Genomic DNA, 25,062 nt, shown 5'->3' on the forward strand with positions numbered 1-25,062 from the left:
ATATTTTTCTCCTTGTGGCCTGTTATATTATGCATCTTAGAGAGGATTATATGAGACAGTTATGTCTTTATGACTTCCCGATTGGGCTATCAAACAAACACTGTCTTGTTTGAGATCTATGATTGCCCTCAAACAAGGTCTTCTTTATTTGCTCCAACTCTATCTCATAAATCTCTCTATGATTGCAAAATATTTCCCAGATCCAACACCAGTTCCTCTTTCTGCTCGAGCTCATACTGAACAAAATGGCGGCCCTCACCGGGATGGTATGCATGTTACTCATTGTAGCGGTTCCATTTTACCTCATTCTGCATCGCAGCAGTAATTCTCCAAAACATTTGCTAGAAAACCGAACCAGCGACCCAGGCCAGTGCCAAGTGCTCATAGCAGGCACATTGGCCCGCAACGGCAAGCATAACCGGCTAAACCCTCAGGAATCCCGAATCATTCCAAATCAAAACCGACGTATCGCGTTTGGAATAGACAATATTTTCACCAGCCTCAATTCAGAGCACGCTCAAAGCTTTCTTCGACAAGCTAAACAACGGATCAACCTGGAACAGGAAAGGTGGAATCAAATTGCAGAACTTGCCCGGGAAAGTGCTCGAAGTTTGACTCTTAATGGCTCCAAGAAGGGTTCCAATGCAGACGGTGTCTTTAAAGTCGGCAATGATTCTTCTATTCGCATCAACCTCGTCTCTCTTGTTAGCATCATATCGCTGAAAGTGGTACTTTTCACAATGTTCGACCGCGGAGACGGAGACGATACCAATGACTTGGTCCTGGATGCGTTCGCCAAAGCGATCAACTGGACCTGGATTGCCTCTAAACAGAGAAACCCAGACCTCGTGCCTCGGTTCGAAGACAACAGCAATCTGAGGTTCAGCCTAAGAGCAATATTTGGAAACGATGACGCTGGCCATACAAATCCATTGAACTTCATCATTCCCTCTTTTGAAACACTTTGGCGTGTCGTTCTTCGTGTATTCGTCGAAGTCGGATTTTCTACTGGCGCTGCTGCTCACCCGGAATGGAAGAACTGCTTGACTGCATTCTCAAGACACCCAACAAAAGAACAGTTTGAAGCCGCGACATACATGAACCTGGAAGACAGTGCTCCTGCCCATGATATTCCCTCTGCAAAGCACATCGTCTTTGAATCCCTTCGGCTTTACCCTCCCACTAGGAGAATCCATCGTGCCTACCAATGGAGTGACAACGCTGCGGAAGATAACCAGGAACCAAAAGCATATGATGATATGGCCGAGATATCGAAGCCTGTCACTTACGCTCGGATATCTGGGGACCGAATGCACTTGTCTTTAGTCCCCTACGGTGGAAACAGCTTACATCGAGACAGCAAGAAGCCTTCATGCCTTTCGGACATAAACCTTTCCAGTGTCCAGCTCAGTCTGTTTTTGGGCCACGAATGATTGGAATCTTGGTTGGGGCTCTTCTTGAGGTCCTCAATACCGGGACGATCAATGAATGGAAACTCGAGTCTGTGAATCAAGGAGAAATTGATCAGATGCTTTGTGGTAGAAGACTTGAGATGGATCGAAACGCCTACGAACATGTGGAATTGGTTGGGTATCGGGCTGTGGACATGGACGAAGATAGTTGGGCTGCGGGTTTTGTCTACTAAGTTGAAAACAGATGACACAACTTTGGACCTGGCTTGGGTCGAGAGCCTGGATCGGGAGAGGCGAAGTAATTGGACAGATTAGAGATTTGGGAGATCTTGAAATGAGAGAAATTCATGATACTAGTAGGTATTTGTTTCTTTTCATATCGAATCCCGACGATTAACCGCCTAGCCAATTCACCAATTACCGCTAACACCCATGAAAACCAAAAACTCCGCATCGGCAAAATATTGAGGCTCGATATACTAGATGAGAGAGCCGCCATCTAGAGAACCATTGTCATTCCCCAAAAGCCGGTTCAGCGTTGTCGGCAAGGCACCCTGCATCTGCCCAGCGACATTCCACTGCGGATTCGCCGCAAAAGACTGGGAATTGTTGACCAGCAGGCCGGAGTCATATTGAACAGGTGCCATTCCAGACTGCAGTTGCGGAGGAGGTTGTTGCATATTCGCAGGTTTATGAGACGGGGTGAGCTGAGATGAGTCCTGGAATAACCATGGAGGGTTCGCTAGCGACATAATCTCCTGATCAAATATTGTCCATGAATCCTCGGTATTTGGGAACGGGAAAGCTAGGGCTGCGCTGCTGTCTGGTGGCGTGTGCATGGATTGCATTCCAGATTCGAGGCGGCGAGATAGAACAGTGTGGATGCTTACTGCGGACTGATGGCTTCGTTGTAAGCTGTGTAGATGTGCTTGGATGAGGTTGAGATCTGTATATCCGGTATGTTAGTGAGATTCATTTCCAATAATATATAGTTCATACCGTCCGGATGCGTCATGCCATCTTCAACACCTCGAAGGAGTAGAAGGGCTGCCCAGGTGATCATCTATGCATCATGAGACAAATTTTCTCTAGAGTTGGAACAGGATGTACTCACCACTAAATCCCAGTTAGACCAGATACTAGCATCATCTTGCCGCAGCTTCAGGACTGCCCGCGCTGAAACGAGTAGTTCATGTCGCTCGCCAGAGCTAATATTTGCAGACCCAAGATCAAATCCCCGGGCAGGATGGTATATAGAAAGCACATAGAGTTTGTGCAAATGATACTGCAGAAGAATGAGAATGCCTTGTCGATCTGACGGGGATGGTTCTAAGGCAGTAAACACGCACGTTGTTAGTTTACCCATTGCCAAGAAGTATCCACGTAGCGTAGTACTTACGGACCGCTCCATTATATCTAACCAACCAGTCATCAAGTTTGCGCGCCCAAAGCCGGATAACCTTGGAGTCATTCTCAGTGAACGGCGTACGAACCACGGGCATGGAGTCGGCGACGTCTGCATTGACAGAACTCCATATCGTCGGAAGTCCACGGCCGATGAAGTGGCTCATTCCGTAATGCATCATTTCTGCAAGACCTTGAAAGGCATTTCCCTGGTGACTGTCCAGACGTTGGAGATCTGGATTTGGCGGATGGCGCGGGAGCAATGGGTATGACATGTGCATTGAAGCGTGCTCTATATCAATGACCTATGAGGAGGTCAGCGAACCGCAATCTAGAGAGCTTGAAAGACTTCGTATTACCTGCAGACCAGAAAACAAGCCGCGCCAGTCCTGTGCCGTTGTTTCATCCATTTCAGAGGGACAGTGGTCCAGCCAGAGACGGTATGCCAGTGCAATCCATGACCCAGTGGCATCAATATAGGCTTCTGAGCTCAGGCTGGCCATTATTAACCCGAGAATATTGTGAAATGCCTTACACTTGGTCGCTGGTGGAGGTTGATCTTGCTCTGATTCACCACAGTTGCTCTCTGACATATGTGAAAGACCCGGCTGAGGAGTTGGAATGACCAGCTCGGCAATGGCACTGCATGTCGCTGCAAAATAACTCGACTCTGATGTCGCAAGCTCCGACGATGGATGGTGAAGCGCAGAAATATAGAGGACTGAAGCAAGCAGTAAGGGCGTCGGAGAAGTAAAGGCGCCTCGGTCAGTGAGAAAGTGAAGAAGCGGTAGATTATTCAAAAACCTAGAACACCATTAGCAAGGTTGTTGCATATAATAGCATTGGGGAATTTCATACGAGCTCCATAGCTGCTTGATAAGAGGTCGAGACCATACGCGTTCGTCCGGCGGCGGACGGGTAATAGTTCTCAAGTGCGCAATTGCTTTCCACACGCCATGAAGTGGAACATCACCCAACTCCGCTTCAGGGCTCATATCATGCATATCATAAGACTGACAAGGTGACGAATCTGCCTCTTCATAAAGGTATTGGCTGATGCCCAGAGCGGCTTCGATTCGATCCAGTCGGTTCAGAATGGAGATGTGGTCCTGGGTCATCGAAGACTGCGAGGAACGTAGCTCCTTCTGGGACTCTTCGACTAGTTCATGGATAGCCGCAGCCTATAGTAACTGTAAGCTATCATACTTTGCTCAGTCTAATGTCACATACATTAGCACGAGGCTTGAACACACAAGTAGTCTTTGTTTGGCGACATCGCCGACACGGAGGTGGGCCAGCCACCTCACATTTCATCTGGCAGACGCCATCAGTTCACAAGTTCCGACATTAATTATTATCAGTAATTCATACCTTCAATCGTCGGCAATTGACTTCATTCTCATCATCATTAGTTAGCTCCGCTCCACAACAACCGAAACCCACGTGGTCAGGCTGGCCCCTTTTTGACTTACCGCATGCCTTGGTCGGCTTGGGGCCGAGCACGACAGACCCCGACTTCTTCATGGTAAACCAATACACAAGAAATTAGGCTTCTACATGGCCCTGGATGTTATTTTAACAAAGGTAGGATGAAGAACACATCTAGTGCTGATCGTGACGTTTCAACGGCGTTGCACAGCCGGGACACGTGACAGGGGGCCAACTCGTATTTTCTCCGCTTTTTGCGCCAGTTCGTTTCTATTGGACTCGTTTTAGGGTTCTTCAGTGCGAGGTAAATGAACAATTGGGGTCGGAATTGAATTTAAGGAAAGGATCTGTTCTTCTGCAGGATTATGGTTAGTTATCTAACTACAATAGATAAGCGAGGTTGACAAGCACTGCCCCAGCGCCATGTATGACGGGGGTCAAGACATATCTACGCCAGCCAGGCGAAAGGGGGTGGTTACATCCAGGATTATAGTTCGCGCCAAGTCACGTCATGTTCTCACGTTTTTAGTCCGCCCTGCGTAAGCTGAAAGAGGGATTTTCCAGGGCGGTTCTGGGAAACGGAGTCAGGAAGTGTGCCGCAAGAACAAGTCTTGGGCTCACATTCCCTACTGCTCTTGCGCTTGCATCCGGGAACGGATGCCACATCTGTCAACCAAAGGGGGTGACTGGTTGCAGGTGTGTGTGATTCAGCTCTGGTGCTCGAAAGCACGTATAGATCTTGCAGCGCGTAGAATGGAGGATGGGACAGAAATAGTGGGAAGACAGGGGATCTATATGGCAGTTATATGCGTAGTGTACAGGAAATGTGCAGGATGATAAAAATACACGGGGGCAAATAGACAGGGTATAGAGGTGATGGTACACTTTCGTTCGACCAGGTCTTGACGGCAAGAGGCTGTCCCTCAAGGTCCTAGCAAAAGGAGGAATAGGGCCTGCCTATGAAGATGCGGCAGCATTGTTCGGGAGATCCATGGACAACTTGCGCACATCCCATTCGGAACCAGCCCAGTCCTTCTTCTCACCCAGCACGCAGGTGGCTTGTCGAGAGCCATTGACCAAGAATCGATCGGCGGCCTGGTTCACGTCCTTAGCCGTGACATCCAAGACCTGCTCTCTCCAGCGCTGGTCCATTTCATGAGTGACACCGCTCATGAAGTAGCGACTGCCTTCTTCGTCCACGCTCATTGGCGCATCGAGACCCTGGAAGATGCCAAGTTTGGCTTCTTCGATCTCCCGATCAGACCAGGCACGATCCCGGGCGAAGAGTCCACTGTTTTGGAAAACCTTCAGGGTGTTGAGAGGGTTGGGATCACGATAGCTCATAAAGGTGAAGATACCCTTGATAGGGCCGTTGCTGGCGCCGGCGCCGTACGCGCCACCCTTTTCGCGGATTTCGGGGTGAAGATAGTTGTGAGTGAGGAGCTGTGACAGGACGCTGAGTGGTGCGCTGGACGGATCGACAAATGGCACTGTCTGCGTGGCCAAGCCGGAGTAATAGACCTTATAAGGGAGGTCATAGAAAGCCTTGTCAGCTGACTTGAAGCCCAAGTTGGTTGCGGTAGAACTCGGGGAGCGAATCTGAGGCAGATTGCCAATCCATTTCTGTAGCACTGACTCGTTGCGAGAAGCGCTCTCCGCCTCGCAGACCATACGGACACGGAAGCTTGGGGTCTTGCTGATAGCAAACGACTGAATCAAACGGAGCTTCTCGATCAGCTCCTGGAGACGTTCAGGGGATGACTCGGCATCACGAAGCAGGTTCGCCGTGGCCTGCAACTGCTCCAGCCCCGACTGCTGCTCCTGCACCCAGAAGCTCGGCGAGAGACTGGCAGCCGCTGCATTCACCGCGTATCTGTGACCAGTGCCAGCAACGGCATCTAGCGCACCGTTGGTAGCAAGGCGCAGGAGTTCTTGGATCAAGGCTGGCGCCGCAGGGCTCGTAAAGTCGGTCTCAGTCATCAAGATCGACAGCATTTCCAGCATCTCGGGAATATTCTTGTCCAAAGCATACCCAGAAAACTGCAGGCCTTCTTTGAACTTGTCGAGCTGTGTCGGGGATGAAACGAGGAATGATGAAGTTGAGATTCCTCCCGTCTTCAATTTGATCAAGTCCTCCCATTGCTCCATCGACCTGTTGGCCGTACCCAGTCTCATAACGCAGTCGTTAAATAAGGGCATCAACAACCGCAGGTCGTCGGGCAAATCTTCAAAGGCATTCAAGGCCTGGAAGTAAGTCAGGCCGTTGGTGGGGGCCTCACGCCAGACCACATCGATATCGTCGATACGGGACTCGCGAACCGGCTTGCGCTCTTTCTCCCTTGATATATCCTTGACTCGCAGAGATGGGAGACAGCTCAGGTCTGCGTTGTGGGCGTCTTCCTGGACCTTGAGCAGCTTCAGCTCCTCTTCACCAAGCTTAGTGATAGCATTTTCGGCCGAGCCATGCTCTTCAATAAGCTGGGCAAGCTTCGTCTCCTTTCTCACTGCCTCCTTCTCGTCCAACTCCTTGTTGAAGGTGGGTGAGCCAACCATGGTAAATGTCACACATTGGTCGTTGAGGAGATATTTCTGCACAAGAGACTCGAGATATCCGGGTTGTGCGTATCGCTTCTTGAATTCCTCGATGACGTCGTTCCAAGCCAGCTCTTTCATCGGGTCTGTACCATTGAACCAAGACGAAATGGTCTTCTCCATCACCCCTATTCCAAAGTTTGCTGTTTTGTGTCGCAATGCCAATTCCAGCTGATGGAGGAAGCCGCGCACCTTCTCCTCGCTGAACCCAGCCGACACAGACTCGCGGAAGACATTCTGGATCGTTTCTTTGACGGTGGCGGCTTCTGCCTCACCGACTCCAGTGACACCAGCAGAGAAGATGGGGACCTTGCCGGAGGGGTCCAGGCCGGTGTTGGGGGTGAAGGAAGAGCCCAGTCCACTTTCAATAAGAGCACGATACATGGGCGAGCCATATCCATCAAGCAGAAGCGAGGAGATGATTCCAACGGAGAAGGTCTCCACGACATCGGTCGAATCACCCATGTACCACGAGGTGGAGGTCTTGTACTGTTTGTCTTCACTAGCGAATGTATCGATAGGTCCAGGAACGGTAACATTCAGAGACCCGCGGCTGAGATCCAGCGGCATTTTGACAGCTTTGTCGGCTTGTCCTTTCTCGAATACATCCAAGACCGCGCCAATCTGCTTGAGATGGCCACCCAAGGGCATGTCTCCGTATGTCAGAATCTTGGCGTTACTCGGGTTGTAATTGCGCTTCGAGAATTCCGACAACTGTTTGTGGGTGAGGTCGGTGATATACTCCGGGTCCCCACCTGAATTGTTCATCGCCGGGAAGATGCTTTCCTTGAAGCGGATATAGTAGAGATAGTTTGCATCCGACATCTGGCCTTTCATTTCGTTATACACCACACCCTTGAACACGATGTCCTCCAGCTGCGGCTTCTCCCCAGACGCTGCCTGCAAGGCACGTGGGTCCTCGGGACCGAGCCGCCATCCTTCCTGTCTGAAATCTTCTTCCTTGAGGAGGGGGTGTAGCGTGGCGTCGAGGTAGACGGACAAGAGGTTTTGAAAATCCTGCGGATTGGTTGTCGCAAAAGGGTATGTGGTGTGGTCCGAGGAGGTGAATGCATTCATGAAGTTCGAAAGAGAGCGCGGAAGCATCTTAAAGAACGGATCTCGGATTGGATACCTAGGCAGAAGTTAGTAAGGGCCGGTGTCGTCAACCTGAAGGTGCAGCAGCTCACTTTTCACTACCACAAAGGGTGGTGTGCTCCAGAATATGTGGAACTCCGGTGGCATCTGGAGGATTGGTCTTGAAGCCGATTCCAAAGACATTGTTCTTGTCGTCGCGCGCCACATGAAGGTAGTCCGCGTCGGTCTTGTCGTGGGTGAGTCGCACGGCGGTCAAATGCAGCTCCGGCACATGCTTCTTCTCTTGGATCGTGAATCCATGCAGTTTCTCACCAACCTTGGGAAAGTTGTCAAGGCTAGTCACAGTGGAAGCGCTTCGGTTGTATTTGTTCAGGGCATAGTTCGATCGTGGTAACCGGTTAGACAGGGTCTGGCGCAGCACAGGGGCCCTGCTCAGACCTAATGATGAGCGTAGCATGGTGTGGCAGCTCTAGAACGAGGGAATAGATGAACAACTGCCTATTCACATCCCCTAGGAGTGATGTACAGAACGAGTGTGTCACAATCCAAAAGATGGCAAGCCGCCGAACGGGAAAAGACTACTTGGCTGACTCAGCTGCATCCCCGTGACTAAGTGACCAGCCTGCACATCCGGAAGCTGCGGTCGTGTGTGCTTCCTCAGTGTGCTTGTTTCCTTGTACTCTTTCTCTACTGGCTCACTCTCCCTATACTTCCCAGCCGCAGTAATTGGCGTGGGCCAGTATACATTCGTCCCAGTCCCTGCTTAGTCGTCGATGACTAAGATCCCCCTCCGAGTTCTGCGAGAGAACGAACCGCTGTTCCTTCGATCCCGCTCACAGTTCCGCCAACCCAGCCTCATTCGCCGTCCCAGAGTTACTGCTCATATCTGCGCCGCTTAGCTCTGGGATCCCTCCTACTCGGCCGCCAGCACTAGCCTGGATTGACCGTTCTCGGCGTGTATCTACAGCCTTTGCGCAAATTTTCGATCTGCGGCGGCTTGTTCACGCGATACCAACCCAGCCTCGAACGTTCGAGTCTGTGGTTGTTTTCCTTGCAGGTTCACCATGTCATCCACAACCATGTCCAAGAAGAATAAGGGGAAGAAGGCGGCGGATCCCAACGAAACGTCTAAATTGCTAGCCGCCAAAATCTCACAACTGGAGCAAGATGCGGCTGGTGAGAAGGACCAGGAACAGGAAATCGGTGCGTGACTTTTGGTTTCTCTTTCTCGGAACACATGGAACTGGTGGCTAACCTTTTCGATGTACAGAGCGCGAGGTGAAAAAAGCGACTCGGGATCTCAACCAGCTCCTCAACAATATCGAGTCTCCGATGACCCGCCTCGAGGCTGTGCACAAAAAATACACCGAACTCCTGGCCGATATGAAGAAGCTGGATCGTGATTATGCCAAGAGCAAAAAGCGTGCCGATCAGCTGCAGAAGGACCAGGACAAGGGCAAGTCCGAGCTGAGCAAAACCGTGACGATGAAAGACAAGCTGGAGAAGCTGTGTCGCGAGCTTACAAAGGAGAACAAGAAAGTCAAGGTGGGTCGGACATGCCAGGAATTAGTGAGAGGGCACCGTGTTATTAACGGAGACCCGTAGGATGAAAACAAGAAGCTGGAAGATACGGAAAAGAAAGCCCGGCTGATCGTCAACGAACGTCTGGACTCGCTGCTCTATGACATTCAAGACATTATGGCCGCCAAGGGCAATCCTCGGGGCGAGAAAGTAGTGGATGTGGATTTGGATGAAGCGTATGCATATGAACAATACAGGCATGGGTCAGTCGCTGACTTAGGACATACAGGCTACGTGCAAAGCTCAAGACCATCACTGAGCAATTTGACACGCGTGAACTGCATTACAAAGGACTCCTGCGCAGCAAGGATTCCGAGTTGCAAAGCCTCACGTCCAAGTATGAGGAACAACGCCGGACCGCCGAGAACGAGAGTGCTCGCGGCCGGGCGTTGAGTTCACAAGTCTCCACCTTCTCCCACACAGAAGCCGAGCTGCGCAGTCAGCTCAACATCTACGTGGAGAAGTTCAAGCAGGTACGAAGAGAGTGCTGCCCCGTAAATGTCCCTTGCTAACCGACAATCAGGTCGAGGATACTTTGAACAACAGCAACGAGCTCTTCCTTACATTTCGTAAAGAAATGGAAGAGATGTCCAAGAAGACCAAACGGCTGGAAAAGGAGAACCATACGCTCAACCGCAAACAGGAACAAACAAACCGAAATATCCTCGAGATGGCAGAAGAGCGGACGCGGAACCACGAGGAGCTGGAAAGATGGCGCAAGAAGTGCCACCACCTCGAAGCCCTGTGCCGTCGGATGCAGGCCCAGGGCCGCGGGGAAGCCTTGCCGGGAGGGGATTTGGATGGTGACGACGAAGGCACCGAGAGCGAATACGATGAAGAATACGAAGATGAGGAGGACGAGGAAGAGATGAGTGATGAGGATGAGCTGGATGCCCACGACCACCACATCCCAGGAGGTCGCGGTGACCAACCCCCGGAGCGGCCGGTCTTTGGGCCCCCACCACCGCCCAGTCTGTTGGAGACCCGGACGAATGGCAATACGGCCGTGGTCAACGGTTGCCATTGATAATGGTTGTGTGTGCACAAGTAGTTGGCGCTAAATGCATTTTGATGTTTATGGCATTACCGACAGCACCCCCTTTCCCTTGGCTTTGCATCTGGGGCATCTCCGGTTTTTGGCTCTCCTAGAAGATAGGAAACGTTTGTTCTATCCGTAGCATTGCACGCTCGAGTGGGATTGCGCGAGTCATTGTTATTTCATGAGTTTCTGTACAAGTACATGCCATGCTATCCTCAACAGGAAATGAAAGATCACAAGAAAAAAAAAGATATCCACCACGTTCATCCGTCTATAGCTTTGCCTGGCCATTCGCCGTGATGTACGAGCCGCCCACCTTGAGCATGTCCACGGCCTCCTGGACCATTTCCTTCACAATCACACCGGCCGGCTTGATCGCCTTGACGCTCGCGGACACATCGCCCATGAGGAAGGGCATATCGATATCCTTCTCGTTCTCCAGATCGTCCATCATCGGCACAATCCCCTTCGCGGTCAACTCGGCAATCTCCGCCGGCCGACTCTCCCACGCCTTGATATACTCATTAGGCAGCATCCGCAGCGGCCGACCTGAGATAACCAGCGTGCGCTTCGTCTCACCATACTGGGCACCCACAACAGCCTCCTTATGCATGCGACTCGCGCCACTCTCCTCCGACGCAACAAACCGCGTCCCAACCCAAACTCCCGCAGCACCCAGCATCAACGACGCCGCCAAGCTGCGCCCATCATTCACTCCACCCGCCGCCACCACCAACGCCGGCTGCCCCGTCAAGGGACTGCGATATTTGCGCGCCACATCCACCACCGCAGGAACTAGCACGGAGAACGGAATATCGCCCGTGTGTCCACCACCCTCACCACCCTGCGCACACACAATATCCACACCCCGCTGGAACGCCTTCTCCGCATGCTTCGGCGCACCCACCATATTCATCACCAGGATACCCGCACTATGTAGCTGCTTGATCGTCTTCTCGGGGGGAACGCCCACGGCAGAAACGAATAGCTTCGCGCCATGCGAGATGGCCACCTCGACCAGCTGGTCTAGCTGTCCGTGCGTGTAATCGTGGTTTGTAGCGCGCGCGCCGTTCCCGACTTGTGGGAGGGCTAAATCCACGCCGAAGGGGAGGTTGGGGTCGCGGAGGAGTGATTTTAGCTCCGTCAGCATCTCGGATAGCTGCTCCGGTGTGTATCCCAGTCCGCCGACTGTGCCGAGTCCGCCGGCGTTGGAGACTGCGGCAGCTAATGGCGCGCCTGACGCGCGGGCCATCCCGGCGAGGAGGACCGGGTGCTGGATATTAAGGAGTTTGCAGAGGGGGGTGTGAAGAGACATTGTGGTGGTGGTTATGTTCGAAGAGTAGGAGAGGAAGGGGGCTGTGAGAGAGTCTCCAGTTTGGCAGTGTGAACGAGTGTATATAAATAAGTTGGCGACGAGGGACGAATAATGCGGGGAAGTTTAGCCGGACCGAGGCTGAGGTGGGCGAGTTATGAAATGCACATTTTAGTGTTGAACCGAGGAGGCTTGTGGATGGTTGCATACAGCCGAATTGAATTATGAATTAGGCACATGGAAGAACGTAGACAAAGTCATCGAATGAAAGAATTGACTATGATCGCAAGCCTTTCTGTGCGTAGCTGTCATGTAGGGCAGCCAACTGGCCCAGCGGGAAGCCACTGAACGCGCACGCGTCGCGTCCATCCTTTGCTCTCTGCACCTCCCACCCCATTATCATCCACCGTCATCCCCAAGATGGTCTCCGAGACCACCGACTATGGCTTCCTACGCCCGCCGGATAATACAGACCATGAACCCGCTTACCGCGCACAATCCCACTACACGCCCCTGCACACTTTCCGCCTACCCGCCGGCCAGGGACGGCACTACCAGCAGCAGTATGGCGACATGTACTTCCTGCGACTGACGCGCCTGAAACCAGCCGTGGAGAAGGTAGCGACGGAGGCGTGGGATGGATTCAGTGTAAGAAGAAGCAGATCCGGGACCGTTGAGAGCTGAACTGATCACGGGCTCAGATTGCCGGCGAACGCGCGCGGCGCGTGGATCGGGTGCTCGATGTACGGCAGGGCGAGCTGTGCTGGGTCGCTGGCACGGTGTATATGGATCTGCCGCTGAAGCCGAATATTCTGGATGATCTGACGAAGGAGGTGCGTGCTCTCGGCCCTCTCGCTCTTTGCTCCATCGGCTCAACCTGCTAACACGACGCGGCTCCTAGAATTTCACATCTGCGCCGCCTCCGCGTCGCACATACATCGACCCATCGAACCCGTCATTGACGCAGATTATGATGGAGGATGAGTCCGGACGTCTGCGTTTGACGGGTGCTGTTCTTGCGTCGACACACTTGGCTACCGGTGCTATTATCGCTGCGCTGGGGACAGAGAACGCGAATGGTGATTTCGAGGTCATTGATATTAAGGTGCCGGATTTACCGCTCCAGCCTCGGCGGTGGGCGGGGGACAAGGAGGGGAAAGCAACAAGGCCGGGCAAGATTGCGTTTGTCAGTGGATTGGGGATTACCGGGACGTCGAGCGATACGCTCGCATTGGAGCTACTGTCCGAGTACCTCCTGGGCTACACAGGATTCTCAGGCGATACTGAAAACAGCCCTTCGGCAGACGCATCCGCGATCACACGGCTTGTCATTGCAGGTAATTCGCTCGGAGCCACCATGGTCTCTGAACCGGGCACGGACAATGCAGCAGGAGAGAAAAAGAAAGCTGCGCCGAAAAAGTACGGCTACGATGCAGCCTCCTACAACGCCTCGCCCATCACCCATCTCGATAATTTCCTCGCAGAGATCCTGCCCAGCATCCCCGTAACCCTCATGCCGGGCGATTCCGATCCGGCGAATTTCTCTCTACCGCAGCAGGCCATCCACCGCGCGATGTTTCCGCAAGCGAGGGCATACGCGGCAGCACCACCGACATCTGGCGAGAGTATCCCGGAAGCGGGCTGGTTCGACAGCGTCACGAATCCGTGGGAGGGCGATGTCGAAGGGTGGCGGCTTTGGGGCTGCAGCGGACAGAACGTCGACGATGTCCTGCGGTATCTGGATTTCTCCGGTGATGACGGCGAGGAAGACGACTCGGACGCACGGCTGCGGATTATGGAAGCTATGCTCCGATGGCGGTGCGGTGTTCCCACTGCCCCCGATACAATCTGTATGTTTATGTTTCCCTCTTTTTTGCTTCTGCTTCTCCGCATCCTAAATACTAACCCATTTTGCAGGGGCATATCCCTTCCAAGAAGATGACCCGTTCGTGCTGCACACCTGCCCCCACATCTTCTTCACGGGGAACCAGCCCAAGTTCGACACGCGGGTCATCGAGGGCGAGATCCCGCTCCGCTTGGACGGGGGTGGGGGTGACGATACCGAGATGGCCGATGCGGCAGACACGTCCTCTGCGCGCGTGCGGCTGTTGTCGCTTCCGAAGTTTGGTGAGACGGGCGAACTGGTGCTGGTTGACACTGAGACACTCGAGGTGGAGGTTGTGCGGTTTGGAATTTTTGGGGGCAAAGAAGAGAAAAAATGACGTAGTCTTTTAAAACATAAATCATGACATGAATTCGATTAATGAGTCTATCCTTTTACGCTGTTAGCCTTGGAACTATGTGCTGGATGGTATACTTGGTCTATACCAATCGCGGTGGAGCTTGGCGGGATCAAGCCCGCCCCACTACCATCCAGAAGAGAAAGAAAAGAAATCTTTGTTAACTACAGTCGTGAGGAGACCAGCAGATATACAATTGGGTATTTGGTTCCAAAACACACCAATTGCATGCTCCAAGGACCGACAATATATATCTCGAAGCCCAGCTAAGTGACTCCCGCAAGGCTAGAGGATAGAATCACAATGCTCCTCAACGCCAACACCGGTACGCAACCAACCTCTCCCCAGACAAGAGATGCATTGCATGGCACACAAAGAAGTGTAAACCGGGCCAGGACAGAACAGAAAAACTAACATAACCCCCAGCCATTTCAACCACAAGGGTCCTCCTGGTTCCATACTCTCCGCGGCACGTCCCCCGCTACCATGAATGGATGCAAGACGAGGTCCGTACCCGCCGCCATAACGGAGGGAAGTGAATGGAAATAGATTCTAATAAATAAACAGGAAATACAAGAAGCAACCGCTTCCGAACCGCTCACGCTAGATGAAGAATACTCCATGCAGCGCAGTTGGCGCTTGGATCCGGATAAATTGACATTTATTCTCTGCCGGCCTATACCTATACCTATACCACCATATAGCGAAGCTGCTACCTCTACTTCTCCATCTGCTGGGGTCATAAACAACATTAATACAACCCCGACCCTCACGCCAGAAGACGACTCCCCTCCAAACATGGTCGGAGACATCAACCTATTCCTACGCATCGACGACGGCGACGATGGCGACTCGGCACCGCAGCTCATCGGTGAGATCGAGCTGATGGTCGCCGAGAAGGCGAACCAGAGGCGCGGGTTTGGGCGTGCGGCGTTGTTGGTCTTTTTGAGATATATCGCTGAACATGAGAGTGGTATTCTGGCGGAGTTTGTGCGAGGTGGGATTGATGAGGGGGTGAAAAGGAGGCTTGGGTTGGTCTCTTCTTCTACTACTACTACTACTACTTCTTCTGGTACAGCTACAGCTACATCTATATCTGAGGAGGCAGAGAGAAAGGAAAAAGAACCAAGGGAACCAAAAGAAGGGGAGGAAGAAGGAAAGAATACCAGATTGGAATTCTCCTATCTGAGCGTGAAGATTGGGCAGTCCAACACGCGCAGCCTGGCCCTGTTTGAAAGTCTTGGATTCAGCAAGGTGTCGGATGAACCGAACTTCTTTGGCGAGTTCGAGCTGCGGCGCGTGGATTTGAAGATGAGCTGTATCTCTGAGGAGATGTGTCGGGCTGGGGTCGAGGGATATTCGGAGATAGAGTATCGACCGAGCGAATAGAGAACTATACAGTATTAAATATAAATCGAAGCTTGGCCCGGTGATTATCCTGGATAGCTATACTCCTATCCCAGTGCAGTTGGAACGGCTGCGGAGAGATTGCTATCCCGGCAATAGCAGCAGATGGTTAGAAGGACACCAAGTCGCACATGCAGTTTCTCAAAAAACGTACACGGGACCAAAGAAGGTATTTCAACTGTTTTTTTTATTTCTCTTCATTATGATGTAGGGACTGAATGTTCCGACAAGGGTGGTCCTCGAGGGTATGAATAGATTCGAGCATCACAACCACCCCCCTGCTGACTCGCAGAAGGACCAATCCAGCTCCATTCTTTTTTTGCCATCGCTCCATCATCTAACAGTTGTTGGTTGCACGTAGCACATGATGCATCGACCGACCAATTCTTGCCGCACTCCGTCATCTCCATCCCTCCGGACATCAGGTCATGTCAATTTTTTTTTACAGGGACTTCTTCTTGTCACCCTTGGACACATCGACAACCTTGAGGGCTGCGGGAGAGTGTTAGTGTTCCATATTTCTTATTCCAGGATCATGTCATGATCTCACCAGGGGGCAGGCTCTGCTTGAGCTTGGCGGCCTTGTCGGAGTCCTTCAGGGAGAGGGTGTAGAGGAAGCGTTCGCAGCGGACCTTGAACTTGACCTGCTGGCTCTTGCGGTTGCGCTTGATGCGGGCGGCTGAAAAAGCATGGGTGTTAGTTTGGTTCATTCCTCCTCCTCTTCCTCCACCACCACACAGAACATACAGGAGGCATCCTTCCGGCGGCAGATCTCGATGAACTGCTTGATATCGGAGACTTCGCGAGGCATGGTGGGCGGGTGTGATTATTGTCGGGGATTGGATATGGATGGTGATGGACCAGGAACGATAAGAAATGAAGGAACTGTGTGTTAGGGTTTGCAGCCCTTAGCGCGGGTCTTCGACTGTGGCTGGTGCGCGTGTGGCGGTGGTGAAGGTGGCTGAGAGTCGAAAGTGCGCCATGGCCGTTCGGGGGAATCTTCCGGATGGCCGTCGGTGTGGCTCTGTGATAGTCCATAGACAGTGATTTGCGCTGGATAGGAAGCGGTTGGGGTTACATCCAGCGGGAGTCTATGAGACATGATTTGGATGCTCAGCAGGTTTACTGCTTCTCCTAGAGAGGCAAATAGGAAGAGCGAAGCGGAAATATACAAGTATAGGAACTGTGGCGTCGGGTGGCGGTGCAGATCAGGCGGCGACTTTAATAAACTGAACAACATCACCTTCTTCTCTCTCGGGTTTACCAAAACAGTCAGTCAACATGCCAACTCAACTCGATCGAGCCCTGAATTCAAAGGTATGGTGGGGTCACACTGTCCTGCACAGTAGCTAATGCTCAACAGAATCTATTTCTTGGTATACACGACCCAAACCAAACATGTCTAACAGTCTAACATTCCCATCAGGCTTCGCCGGCATGGTCACGGCGGTGGCTGCATACTCCATCTGGGGCGGCGACATGTTTCCCAACGAGCCAGATCCGACAGGGGGTAAGTAGAGCTCCGCCGTCACACACACACAAGCCGCTGATTGCAAGTAGATCCGGAATCCTGGACGGCGGAAGAGATGAAGAGATGGCTTCGTGTTGTATGTCTAGCTTCATTTGAGAAGGCAGCACTTCTAACACTCCATCACAGCGAGGACTGTTGCCGAATGAGAAGGCGACGCGCGAGGAATTGCTGGAACGGATCAAGGCCAACCTGCGGGTACCTCGCAAAACAACGTCGGCTGCGTCGCAGTCATAGAAAGGGTCCGCGGATCAGGTCAGGTCTGCAAATCAGTGTAGAATAATAATGTGTCGATGCTCTCGTAAACGTTGGATCTTCGTCATGGGACTTGAACAAGGAGATGTTTTGGGCGTTGGCTATCATATCACTTCGTGAATTATGTAATGTCGTAATTTCTCCCTCTGATCATGCAGGCGGATCAGGGGCGACAATCAGACAACAAGCCGGAAGTTCTGACTCTGGATCAGCCACTCCTTTCTGCGCTTCGCCCGATCAGACGAGGGATTCGGAACCAGCACAAAGGTCTCGCTGAACCCGCGCTGGGGCTGATCGCGCGACTCTCCATACCGCACATGGCCACTGACAATGACCAGCACCGACATGTCCTTGACCGTCATCTGAGCCGCGGGCTTCACTCCCGCCGCGGTGGTCGTGGGGTATGCGCGGTTGATGATCTGGCAATCGAACGACTGGACTTCATAGTGTGCGGCGGGCATCTGGTTGATGAAGATGTCCTGCACGGCACTCCCATCCGCCACGGGGTTCCCATTGAATAGGATCGTTGTCGGGGTGGGGAGGTAGAATGAGCCGATGGCGTCGCGGTTGGACTGCAGGGCTGGGTAGAAGGACTGGACCAGTTCAGTGGCAGCTATACAGGGAAGTGAGAGTTAGCAGACAGTATGGCCGTAATTTTTGGAGACATACCCTCCGAGGACACTTTGGTCAGCGTATCGTCGTTGGCCGCGGGCATTGCTGCGTGAATGAAATCTGCGACGGACGGTGGACGGCTGATGGCTGGTGGGCTTCTGCAAGAGGAAATATATTCTGCAGGGATTGTGTATAACAGAGAAAAGGACGGTAGCTTATATAAGAACAAAAAGCAGGTCAAGTGGGTTTGCGCAGGAGTGTAGGGTGGGTTGTTGAGGAGGAAGAAAGACAGAGCGAGAGAAGCTTGGACCTCTTTGAGGTTCACCTCCGATCGGCGACATTTCAACCTCCGCAGCACTTTTTCTCGCTCTCCACCCTCCCCGTACCCAATGGCCACTCCAAGGACGCCCTTTCGCGCCCTATCACGGACTGCGCAGTTGCTGTCCCATCGACCAGCATGGAAATGCGCTTCCTGCCGAACCCTCGCGCGCATCCCTCGTCGCGGTGTCGCGACGGAAGCCAAGGTTCCGCAGAAGCCTTACTATATCACCACGCCGATTTTCTACGTCAATGCCTGTGAGTGTGCCCAAATCTATGAAATTTTCCCTTACTAATGTCAGTAGCACCTCACGTCGGTCACCTGTACACTATGATCCTCGCCGATATCCTGAAAAGATGGAAGGTCCTGCTCGGCGAGACGAACGCCAAACTGTTGACCGGAACCGATGAGCACGGAATGAAGATCCAACAGGCTGCTGCGGAAGCGGGTATGGATACGCAGGCATTTTGCGACATGAACTGTCGGACCTTCAAGGTGGGAGTTATCCTGGTGATAGCCCAGTCGAACCTTCCGCTCATGATACACAGGATCTCGCCAAGGCTGCAAATATCGACAATGATTACTTTATCAGGACCACTGACCCGGCTCATCGCGATGCCGTTCAGTACTTCTGGGTATGCAACCTCAAACTGAGTCATGTGTCGGAGCGTAGCTAATCAAGCGAAGGAAATGTTGAATCATCGTGGATATATCTACACTGCCAAGCATGAAGGCTGGTATTCCGTCAGCGACGAGACGTTCTATCCGCAGTCGCAGGTCCAAAACTCCCTCGATCCCTCCACCGGCAAGAAAAGGATGGTGAGCTCTTTACCAATCATTGCAACCAGCGCAATTGCTCACCTGCAAGCTAGGTCTCGGTCGAAACGGGCAAGGAAGTCGAGTGGTCGTCAGAAACCAACTATCATTTCCGTCTCTCTGCCTTCCAGGATCGTCTGCTTGACTTGTACAAGAACGAACAACAGAAATTCATCACGCCCGGCAAATACAGAGAGGAAGTCATTCAATCTGTTTCTTCGGGCTTGCAAGATTTGTCTATTTCGAGACCGGCGGAACGATTGAACTGGGGCATCCCTGTCCCTGGTGATGACACGCAAACCATCTATGTATGGCTAGATGCGCTGGTCAACTACCTGACCCAGGCGGGATATCCTTTTCCTCCCGGGCAAGAGAATCAGCACATATGGCCCGCCGATGTGCACGTGGTCGGGAAGGACATTGTGCGGTGAGTACACGGCTTTACCCGGGAATGCTGAGCACCAGGACTAATCATTTCCCTAGCTTCCACTGCGTGTATTGGCCGGCGTTCCTCATGGCTCTGGATCTTCCTGTGCCTCGGAGAGTACTGGTGCACGGCCACTGGACGATGAACCAAAAGAAAATGTCCAAGTCCACCGGTAATGTTGTAAACCCGTTTTTCGCCATCGATCGTTTCGGAACCGATACCATGCGATTTTTCCTGGCCTACAAGGGCTCTCTGTCGGCGGATTCCGACTATGACAATGAGTTCATTCTTCGCGATTACCAGAAACGTCTCCTAGGAGGCATCGGAAACCTCTCCTCCCGCCTCCTCGGATGTGCCAAACGTGGAGGATGGAAACTTCCCGCGCTCATTAGGGATGCGAGGGAGGGTCGCCTTCCCCACCCCGGGACTGAGGATCGTATGCTACAAGCACAGCTTGAACAGGCTCCAGCACAGGTTGCCCAACACATGGATCACCTGAACTCACGGGCTGCGCTCCAGCATATCATGGACCTTTTGCATGAGGTAAGAAAACTGGAGCTCCCCGCACGCTACGTATCGGACGAGTATTGATCTCCAAACAGACGCAAAGACTTTTCCACCTGAAGGAACCGTGGTCACATCCCGAGCCCCAATGGACCCTCTACAACACGGCTGAAGCGCTGCGCATTTCCGCCGTCCTGCTACAGCCATTTATGCCCACCAAGTCCCTCGAAATATTGCAATTGCTCGGCGTAGACACCTCGGACCCTTCCAAGCGGACGTTTTCGGCTACGACGTACGGTTCCGATCCAGATTACGGCGAGGGTGTGGGCGTCAACAAGGTCACGCACCTTTTCCCTCGTCTGACAAGCGAAAGGTAATAAAAAAGAAAAACCAGACTGGCCCCGAGCTTTCGATTTGATAACAAGAATGGTCCACCGGCCAATCACTGCTCGCCCGGGGGTCCGTCCAAATAAAGATTTGCATCATCGCCGCCTGATGCAACAACTCCACGAAAGGGTTTTCCGCCTGGTACCTCCGCACGGGCGGAGGCTGCTGCCAGGAAAATAGTCTGGTGATTGGCAGACCCTGCGAGGTTATCGCCGGGAAAGACTGGGGCTAGAACCGTGGTCTCAGTCCTATCTGTCACCACGGATGGTCGGGATCGGGAAACTCTCCCGTTTCCCGCGGACAACTTCTTGGTTGTTTGTATATCTCCAACTTTTTGCAAACTATGTATAGCACGGCTGGTTTTGGACGCTGAGCGTTTTTGAGCACTTTGTTTTTTTTTAATTACTTGGCCTCCTTATCTCCTCTCATTGTCCTTCGATTTTATACCACACTGCAGTTCGTGCAACACGCCTTATCTCTCCGAAGACAATTTACTATTTTGGGAATCGGAACCCCCTTTACATCAATACATCATCGGTCTCACACCTTCTTGTCGATTGAGCAATTGTGATTTTTTTTCATCCACACCTCGCCACCATGGGCAGCATCGAGCCTTCCGTCTACGAGCCAAAGCCGGCATTCAAGACACCATGGGTCGAGACTCCTCTGGTCGAGTCTGCCAACCTGTCTCGCGCTGCTGGTTGTCGGGTTTTTCTAAAGCTGGAAAACGTCCAGCCCAGCGGCTCCTTCAAGTCCCGCGCAATGGGCAACCAGATCCTGTCTCATCTCCGCAACCCAGCCTACGCCAACCGCCCCGTCCACTTCTATGCCTCATCCGGCGGAAACGCTGGCCTGGCGGCCGTCTGCGCCGCCCGTAGCCTGGGTTACCCTTGCACCGTCGTCGTGCCGCTTGGCACCAAACCCTTGATGCTCCAGAAGATCCGGGCAGCGGGCGCAGCAGACGTCATCCGCCACGGCGAAACGTTTTCTGAGGCCGGCGAGTACATGCGCGAAGTTATCATGAAGAACAAGTCCGGAGAAGACGACAACACGGCTAAAATTGCTCTTCATCCCTTTGACAATCAGCCCATCTGGGAAGGGAACAGCACCATCATCGACGAGCTGGAGAAGCAGCTCCCTTCCGCCGCCACCGCCGAAGAAGAGGCCGCCTATCGCGGCCGCGCCCTCCCCGTAGATGCTGTTCTCTGCAGCGTCGGCGGCGGCGGCCTTCTCAACGGCCTAGTCATGGGCTTGGAGAAGCGCAGACAGCAGAACATAAACGCCACCGGGATGACGCCGCCCAGCCCCATCCACCTCCTCGCCATTGAAACGGCTGGTACCGATTCCCTAGCCGCTGCCATCGCCAAGAAGTCCCTCGTCTCTCTCCCGAAGATCACCTCCCAAGCCACCTCCCTCGGTGCCATCCGCGTCTCGGAGACAACCTTCCGCTACGCCGTGGCGCCTCCACCAGGGATCAAGGTGCACAGTGCCGTCCTGACAGACGCAGAAGCTGCGCGGGGCTGCCTCCGTCTAGTGGATGACGAGCGCTACCTCGTCGAACTTGCCTGTGGCGTCTGCATCGAAGCGGCCATCGGCGACGCTGCCACTTCTGCATCGTCGGTCTCCGCCGCCGCAAGGGGCCAAAGCGTCAAGAGGCGGAAGCTGGGTGCAGACAACTCGGCGGTTTCCATTAGTGATGAGGGCTACGGTGATGATCGGTCGTCTTCAAATGAGACTGACCCTGAGACGGAACAGGAGGTCGTCGTCGACCATGCCGGACATGAGTCGTCTGGATCTCCTCCATTAAAGTCGAAGCTGAAACAGCTTATCCCCGACCTCAACTCCCAAAGCCGCGTTGTCATTATTGTTTGTGGAGGCAGCAACGTCACCATCGAGACGGCTGGCGAGTGGAGGAAGTTGTTGGCCGAGGGGTGGGAGTGAAGGCCAGACGTATTTGCATGACGACGTTGATGAAAATTAATTTGGCTGAGCAGATTGTTTGTTGCTGCTGGCTTCGATGCATGCTTTTTTATACTATCATATATACCTCCTGTGTATCTTATTTTCTTCTGTTGTCGCTTGGTTTCGGGCTGTCTCTTTTGCTTTCTTGTGAATATCTTGCTGCTGGACTAATCTAGAAGGTTGTTTATTTGTTTCTTGCATATACAATGATTTGAATGAACTATTTCTATTTGATCCCGCTCATTGAGTAGGCTGTGCTATATCCGGATCTATACTTGGTCGCAGCCCCGCAGGGATTGCAAAGCCTCAACTCCCCTGTAAAATGTGTTTGGCTCTTCTTTTCTTTCATCTTCTTAGAACCTTGTCCTCTTTTTCTCTACTTACTTTTATCCTATGGGTTTCAAATATAAGATGTTTATCATCACATATCAAGATGGCAGTGAATCTGAAAACATCAGACTGCACGCCTGAACTATGGAAAGACCACAAAGCCGGTTAATGTTTCCATTGCCAGACGAGTCCCAGCACAGTCAGTATCTGGCAGCACCGTCTCACACATTACTTCAAACGAGCATGGCTTCATACACGCAGTTTGGTGTGCATACTCCAATCACCACCACCTTGTCTTGCGACCAGAAGACGTCTAGTTTTCAATTCTAGTCCAGCTATTGGATGCGGAGGGAGAGAAATAAGATGACGACAATAATAACAAGTTACAAACGTGTAACTAGCAGAGAAGCAAACATTTAACTGTCGAAGTACACAGACAATTCGCCTATTGACGTGAATGTCCAATTTCCACCAGGAACCCCGATGATCTGAATCCCGTCACCCGCGGCGTTGTCGAATGTAAATGTATACCCCTTGTTCGGAACCGCCGAATTGTCGTATGGATACTCCGGACTAACTGCCAGGCCAGTGACGTCCTTCCATGTAAACTCATGACGGACCTGAACTTTAAGGTTACTTTCAAACCAGCCTCCATCACTAAAAGAGTCCCCTGTTGTGTAGACGATTCGGTTCATGTTGTACTCGATTGGCCAGGTATAGCCCCAGCGGTCAAGGTCCTTCAGAGAGCCGTCCCAGCTATCTTCGCTGAGTGTGGACCCATCGTTGAGATAAGATAGATGGCCATAATGTGCTGTCTTGCAAATAGGCACAGTCCCGTCAACCATTGCGAGATTCGTTGAACCAGGCTGATTCTCGGGGGTGCTGGGACTATACTTGGTCACTTCGAGACCTCTCAGAGAGAAGCAATAGTTCCAATCGCTGCCCGCAGCAGCTCCAACGAACCAGTTTGACTGAACCCACATCTTTGTCCCATTTTCAGAGATGAACTTGGATGGGATTGTAGTAGCATAGCCTCCATTCTTGGGGGTGGTAGTGTTCAAGCCGAACCACGGGGTCACGCCGAAGTCTTTCCATGCAAAAAGCGTGAACGGACCCCAGGGCTGCGGCGCCTCGTAGAACTCGAATGTGTAGTCCGTCCAGCTAGTGTAGAGGTACCGATTGAGTGGTGCGTTGTATACCACACTGCCCTGTGAAATCACCGAATACCCATCCGCAGTCTCCCCGCCAGGATAGACTCTCCGTGTGTCTTGTAGAACAGGCTTACGGGATGCGATATCAGAGCTCCATGCAGGGGAGCTAGCTGTTCCGCTGAAAAACTCCCATGTGGAGATTTCTTGAATGGAGGAGATGGGGGCTCGAGCAAGGTAAACGCTCTGCGGATCAGGAACAGATCCGTCTACCGAATCCCGCCAGTTGTTATCCAGGCCATACGCATAGACATATTTGGAGTCGTCTGATCCCAAGACGGTTGCATGGGAATTGCTTTTCCCGAAATCGAGGAAGAAGACTGTTGTGAAAACATACTTCGTGAACATGGGAGTCTTTGTAGAAGTCCAAGTGACACCGTAGTCTGCTGACCGGAGGATACTTGCTGCTGGCACATCATTGAAAGCCACGTCACCAGTGCCATTGTTAAGCATTTGGACCACCAAGTACAACTCGTCTTTGCCGTCGCCGTCACCATCAACCGCAACTATACCAGTCGGCTTTCGATTATACGATCCATTGACCCAGATTGGACCCAATGCATCTCCAGCTGCCAGTCTCTTGCCAGATAGACCAGTTTCGGGGGTGCCAGATATGCGACTAACAGTGCAGTCGGCGAAGTCTGCTTGGGCGGTGGAAAAGCCGAGGCCATCACCATTAGCCGCGTAGACATAATCGTCGTCAGCCCACGTTGTCGGCCAAAGGTCTCCGTCGCTCTGGTCGATGTTAAGTTCGGAAGAGTATGCGATCAAGTTCGTTGAGAAGAATGTGCTTTCGGGATCGACCAGTGCGCTACTGGGGACTGCTTCCACTCCGGACAATGCCAGGCCACAGAGAACGGCCACGGTCCAGCTAGTAAGACTAGGAGCCATTGCAGCCAATAGATATTTGTATCGATATCGACCAGCTTAATTGCTGGTTATTCAAAAATCGTGCAAGGGATTCGAGACCCCTCAAATACTCCGCAAAGCAATGGTTCCTTCTATTGTGTATGCGGTATGGATCGACGGCCTGCAGGAGCCAAAACTATAGCTGCTGCTTATTGAATCCCGGGGCCCAGACTGTTGCGGAGAGAAAGGTACCATTCCGCTAGCCTACACTGTAGCACCCGCACAGACGACAAAAGCGAGAACTTAGGCTCTAATGATTATTTCTTGTTCTCATAAAATCGTACATATCAATTAC

The 25,062-nt window shown here is 52.4% G+C and overlaps 13 protein-coding genes across 13 annotated transcripts; 7 read left to right on the forward strand and 6 right to left on the reverse strand.

Annotated features, from left to right (window-relative positions):
- Positions 1-245: 245 nt before the first annotated feature.
- Positions 246-1,433, forward strand: N7474_008410 (Cytochrome P450; the record flags this gene model as incomplete). The annotated part of the gene is made up of 1 exon (XM_057199820.1): positions 246-1,433. The coding sequence occupies one exon, from the start codon at positions 246-248 to the stop codon at positions 1,431-1,433; it is 1,188 nt and encodes a 395-aa protein (XP_057050521.1).
- Positions 1,434-1,891: 458 nt separating this feature from the next.
- N7474_008411 (Zn(II)2Cys6 transcription factor) lies at positions 1,892-4,340 on the reverse strand (the record flags this gene model as incomplete). Its single annotated transcript, XM_057199821.1, has 9 exons — positions 1,892-2,358; positions 2,412-2,475; positions 2,527-2,741; positions 2,812-3,121; positions 3,176-3,620; positions 3,675-3,997; positions 4,047-4,130; positions 4,188-4,207; positions 4,289-4,340. 9 exons carry the CDS (start codon positions 4,338-4,340, stop codon positions 1,892-1,894), a joined length of 1,980 nt encoding a protein of 659 aa, XP_057050522.1.
- An 861-nt stretch (positions 4,341-5,201) lies between these two features.
- cym1 (pitrilysin family metalloprotease cym1) lies at positions 5,202-8,388 on the reverse strand (the record flags this gene model as incomplete). The annotated part of the gene is made up of 2 exons (XM_057199822.1): positions 5,202-7,968; positions 8,024-8,388. The coding sequence occupies 2 exons, from the start codon at positions 8,386-8,388 to the stop codon at positions 5,202-5,204; spliced, it is 3,132 nt and encodes a 1,043-aa protein (XP_057050523.1).
- A 607-nt stretch (positions 8,389-8,995) lies between these two features.
- Positions 8,996-10,539, forward strand: N7474_008413 (taxilin; the record flags this gene model as incomplete). The annotated part of the gene is made up of 5 exons (XM_057199823.1): positions 8,996-9,134; positions 9,202-9,476; positions 9,537-9,688; positions 9,742-9,985; positions 10,036-10,539. The coding sequence occupies 5 exons, from the start codon at positions 8,996-8,998 to the stop codon at positions 10,537-10,539; spliced, it is 1,314 nt and encodes a 437-aa protein (XP_057050524.1).
- Positions 10,540-10,822: 283 nt separating this feature from the next.
- N7474_008414 (NAD(P)H-dependent flavin oxidoreductase) lies at positions 10,823-11,866 on the reverse strand (the record flags this gene model as incomplete). The annotated part of the gene is made up of 1 exon (XM_057199824.1): positions 10,823-11,866. The coding sequence occupies one exon, from the start codon at positions 11,864-11,866 to the stop codon at positions 10,823-10,825; it is 1,044 nt and encodes a 347-aa protein (XP_057050525.1).
- A 417-nt stretch (positions 11,867-12,283) lies between these two features.
- Positions 12,284-14,085, forward strand: N7474_008415 (DNA-directed DNA polymerase delta subunit POL31; the record flags this gene model as incomplete). Its single annotated transcript, XM_057199825.1, has 4 exons — positions 12,284-12,511; positions 12,565-12,696; positions 12,765-13,713; positions 13,781-14,085. The coding sequence occupies 4 exons, from the start codon at positions 12,284-12,286 to the stop codon at positions 14,083-14,085; spliced, it is 1,614 nt and encodes a 537-aa protein (XP_057050526.1).
- An 816-nt stretch (positions 14,086-14,901) lies between these two features.
- On the forward strand, positions 14,902-15,492 carry N7474_008416 (uncharacterized protein; the record flags this gene model as incomplete). The annotated part of the gene is made up of 1 exon (XM_057199826.1): positions 14,902-15,492. The coding sequence occupies one exon, from the start codon at positions 14,902-14,904 to the stop codon at positions 15,490-15,492; it is 591 nt and encodes a 196-aa protein (XP_057050527.1).
- Positions 15,493-15,952: 460 nt separating this feature from the next.
- Positions 15,953-16,321, reverse strand: N7474_008417 (60S ribosomal protein eL38; the record flags this gene model as incomplete). Its single annotated transcript, XM_057199827.1, has 3 exons — positions 15,953-16,002; positions 16,061-16,189; positions 16,258-16,321. 3 exons carry the CDS (start codon positions 16,319-16,321, stop codon positions 15,953-15,955), a joined length of 243 nt encoding a protein of 80 aa, XP_057050528.1.
- A 587-nt stretch (positions 16,322-16,908) lies between these two features.
- Positions 16,909-17,275, forward strand: N7474_008418 (Ish1 domain-containing protein; the record flags this gene model as incomplete). The annotated part of the gene is made up of 3 exons (XM_057199828.1): positions 16,909-17,020; positions 17,071-17,117; positions 17,168-17,275. The coding sequence occupies 3 exons, from the start codon at positions 16,909-16,911 to the stop codon at positions 17,273-17,275; spliced, it is 267 nt and encodes an 88-aa protein (XP_057050529.1).
- A 194-nt stretch (positions 17,276-17,469) lies between these two features.
- Positions 17,470-18,008, reverse strand: N7474_008419 (putative nuclear transport factor 2 domain protein; the record flags this gene model as incomplete). The annotated part of the gene is made up of 2 exons (XM_057199829.1): positions 17,470-17,906; positions 17,963-18,008. The coding sequence occupies 2 exons, from the start codon at positions 18,006-18,008 to the stop codon at positions 17,470-17,472; spliced, it is 483 nt and encodes a 160-aa protein (XP_057050530.1).
- A 286-nt stretch (positions 18,009-18,294) lies between these two features.
- N7474_008420 (methionine--tRNA ligase MSM1) lies at positions 18,295-20,348 on the forward strand (the record flags this gene model as incomplete). Its single annotated transcript, XM_057199830.1, has 7 exons — positions 18,295-18,481; positions 18,529-18,719; positions 18,773-18,859; positions 18,912-19,043; positions 19,097-19,467; positions 19,524-20,010; positions 20,070-20,348. The coding sequence occupies 7 exons, from the start codon at positions 18,295-18,297 to the stop codon at positions 20,346-20,348; spliced, it is 1,734 nt and encodes a 577-aa protein (XP_057050531.1).
- Positions 20,349-20,955: 607 nt separating this feature from the next.
- On the forward strand, positions 20,956-22,299 carry N7474_008421 (putative L-serine dehydratase; the record flags this gene model as incomplete). Its single annotated transcript, XM_057199831.1, has 1 exon — positions 20,956-22,299. The coding sequence occupies one exon, from the start codon at positions 20,956-20,958 to the stop codon at positions 22,297-22,299; it is 1,344 nt and encodes a 447-aa protein (XP_057050532.1).
- A 767-nt stretch (positions 22,300-23,066) lies between these two features.
- Positions 23,067-24,749, reverse strand: N7474_008422 (uncharacterized protein; the record flags this gene model as incomplete). Its single annotated transcript, XM_057199832.1, has 1 exon — positions 23,067-24,749. The coding sequence occupies one exon, from the start codon at positions 24,747-24,749 to the stop codon at positions 23,067-23,069; it is 1,683 nt and encodes a 560-aa protein (XP_057050533.1).
- Between the last annotated feature and the right edge of the window lie 313 nt (positions 24,750-25,062).

Source organism: Penicillium riverlandense, assembly GCF_028828495.1.
Source record: "Penicillium riverlandense strain IBT 135883 chromosome Unknown utg000007l_segment0_segment0, whole genome shotgun sequence".
NCBI lineage: Eukaryota > Fungi > Ascomycota > Eurotiomycetes > Eurotiales > Aspergillaceae > Penicillium > Penicillium riverlandense.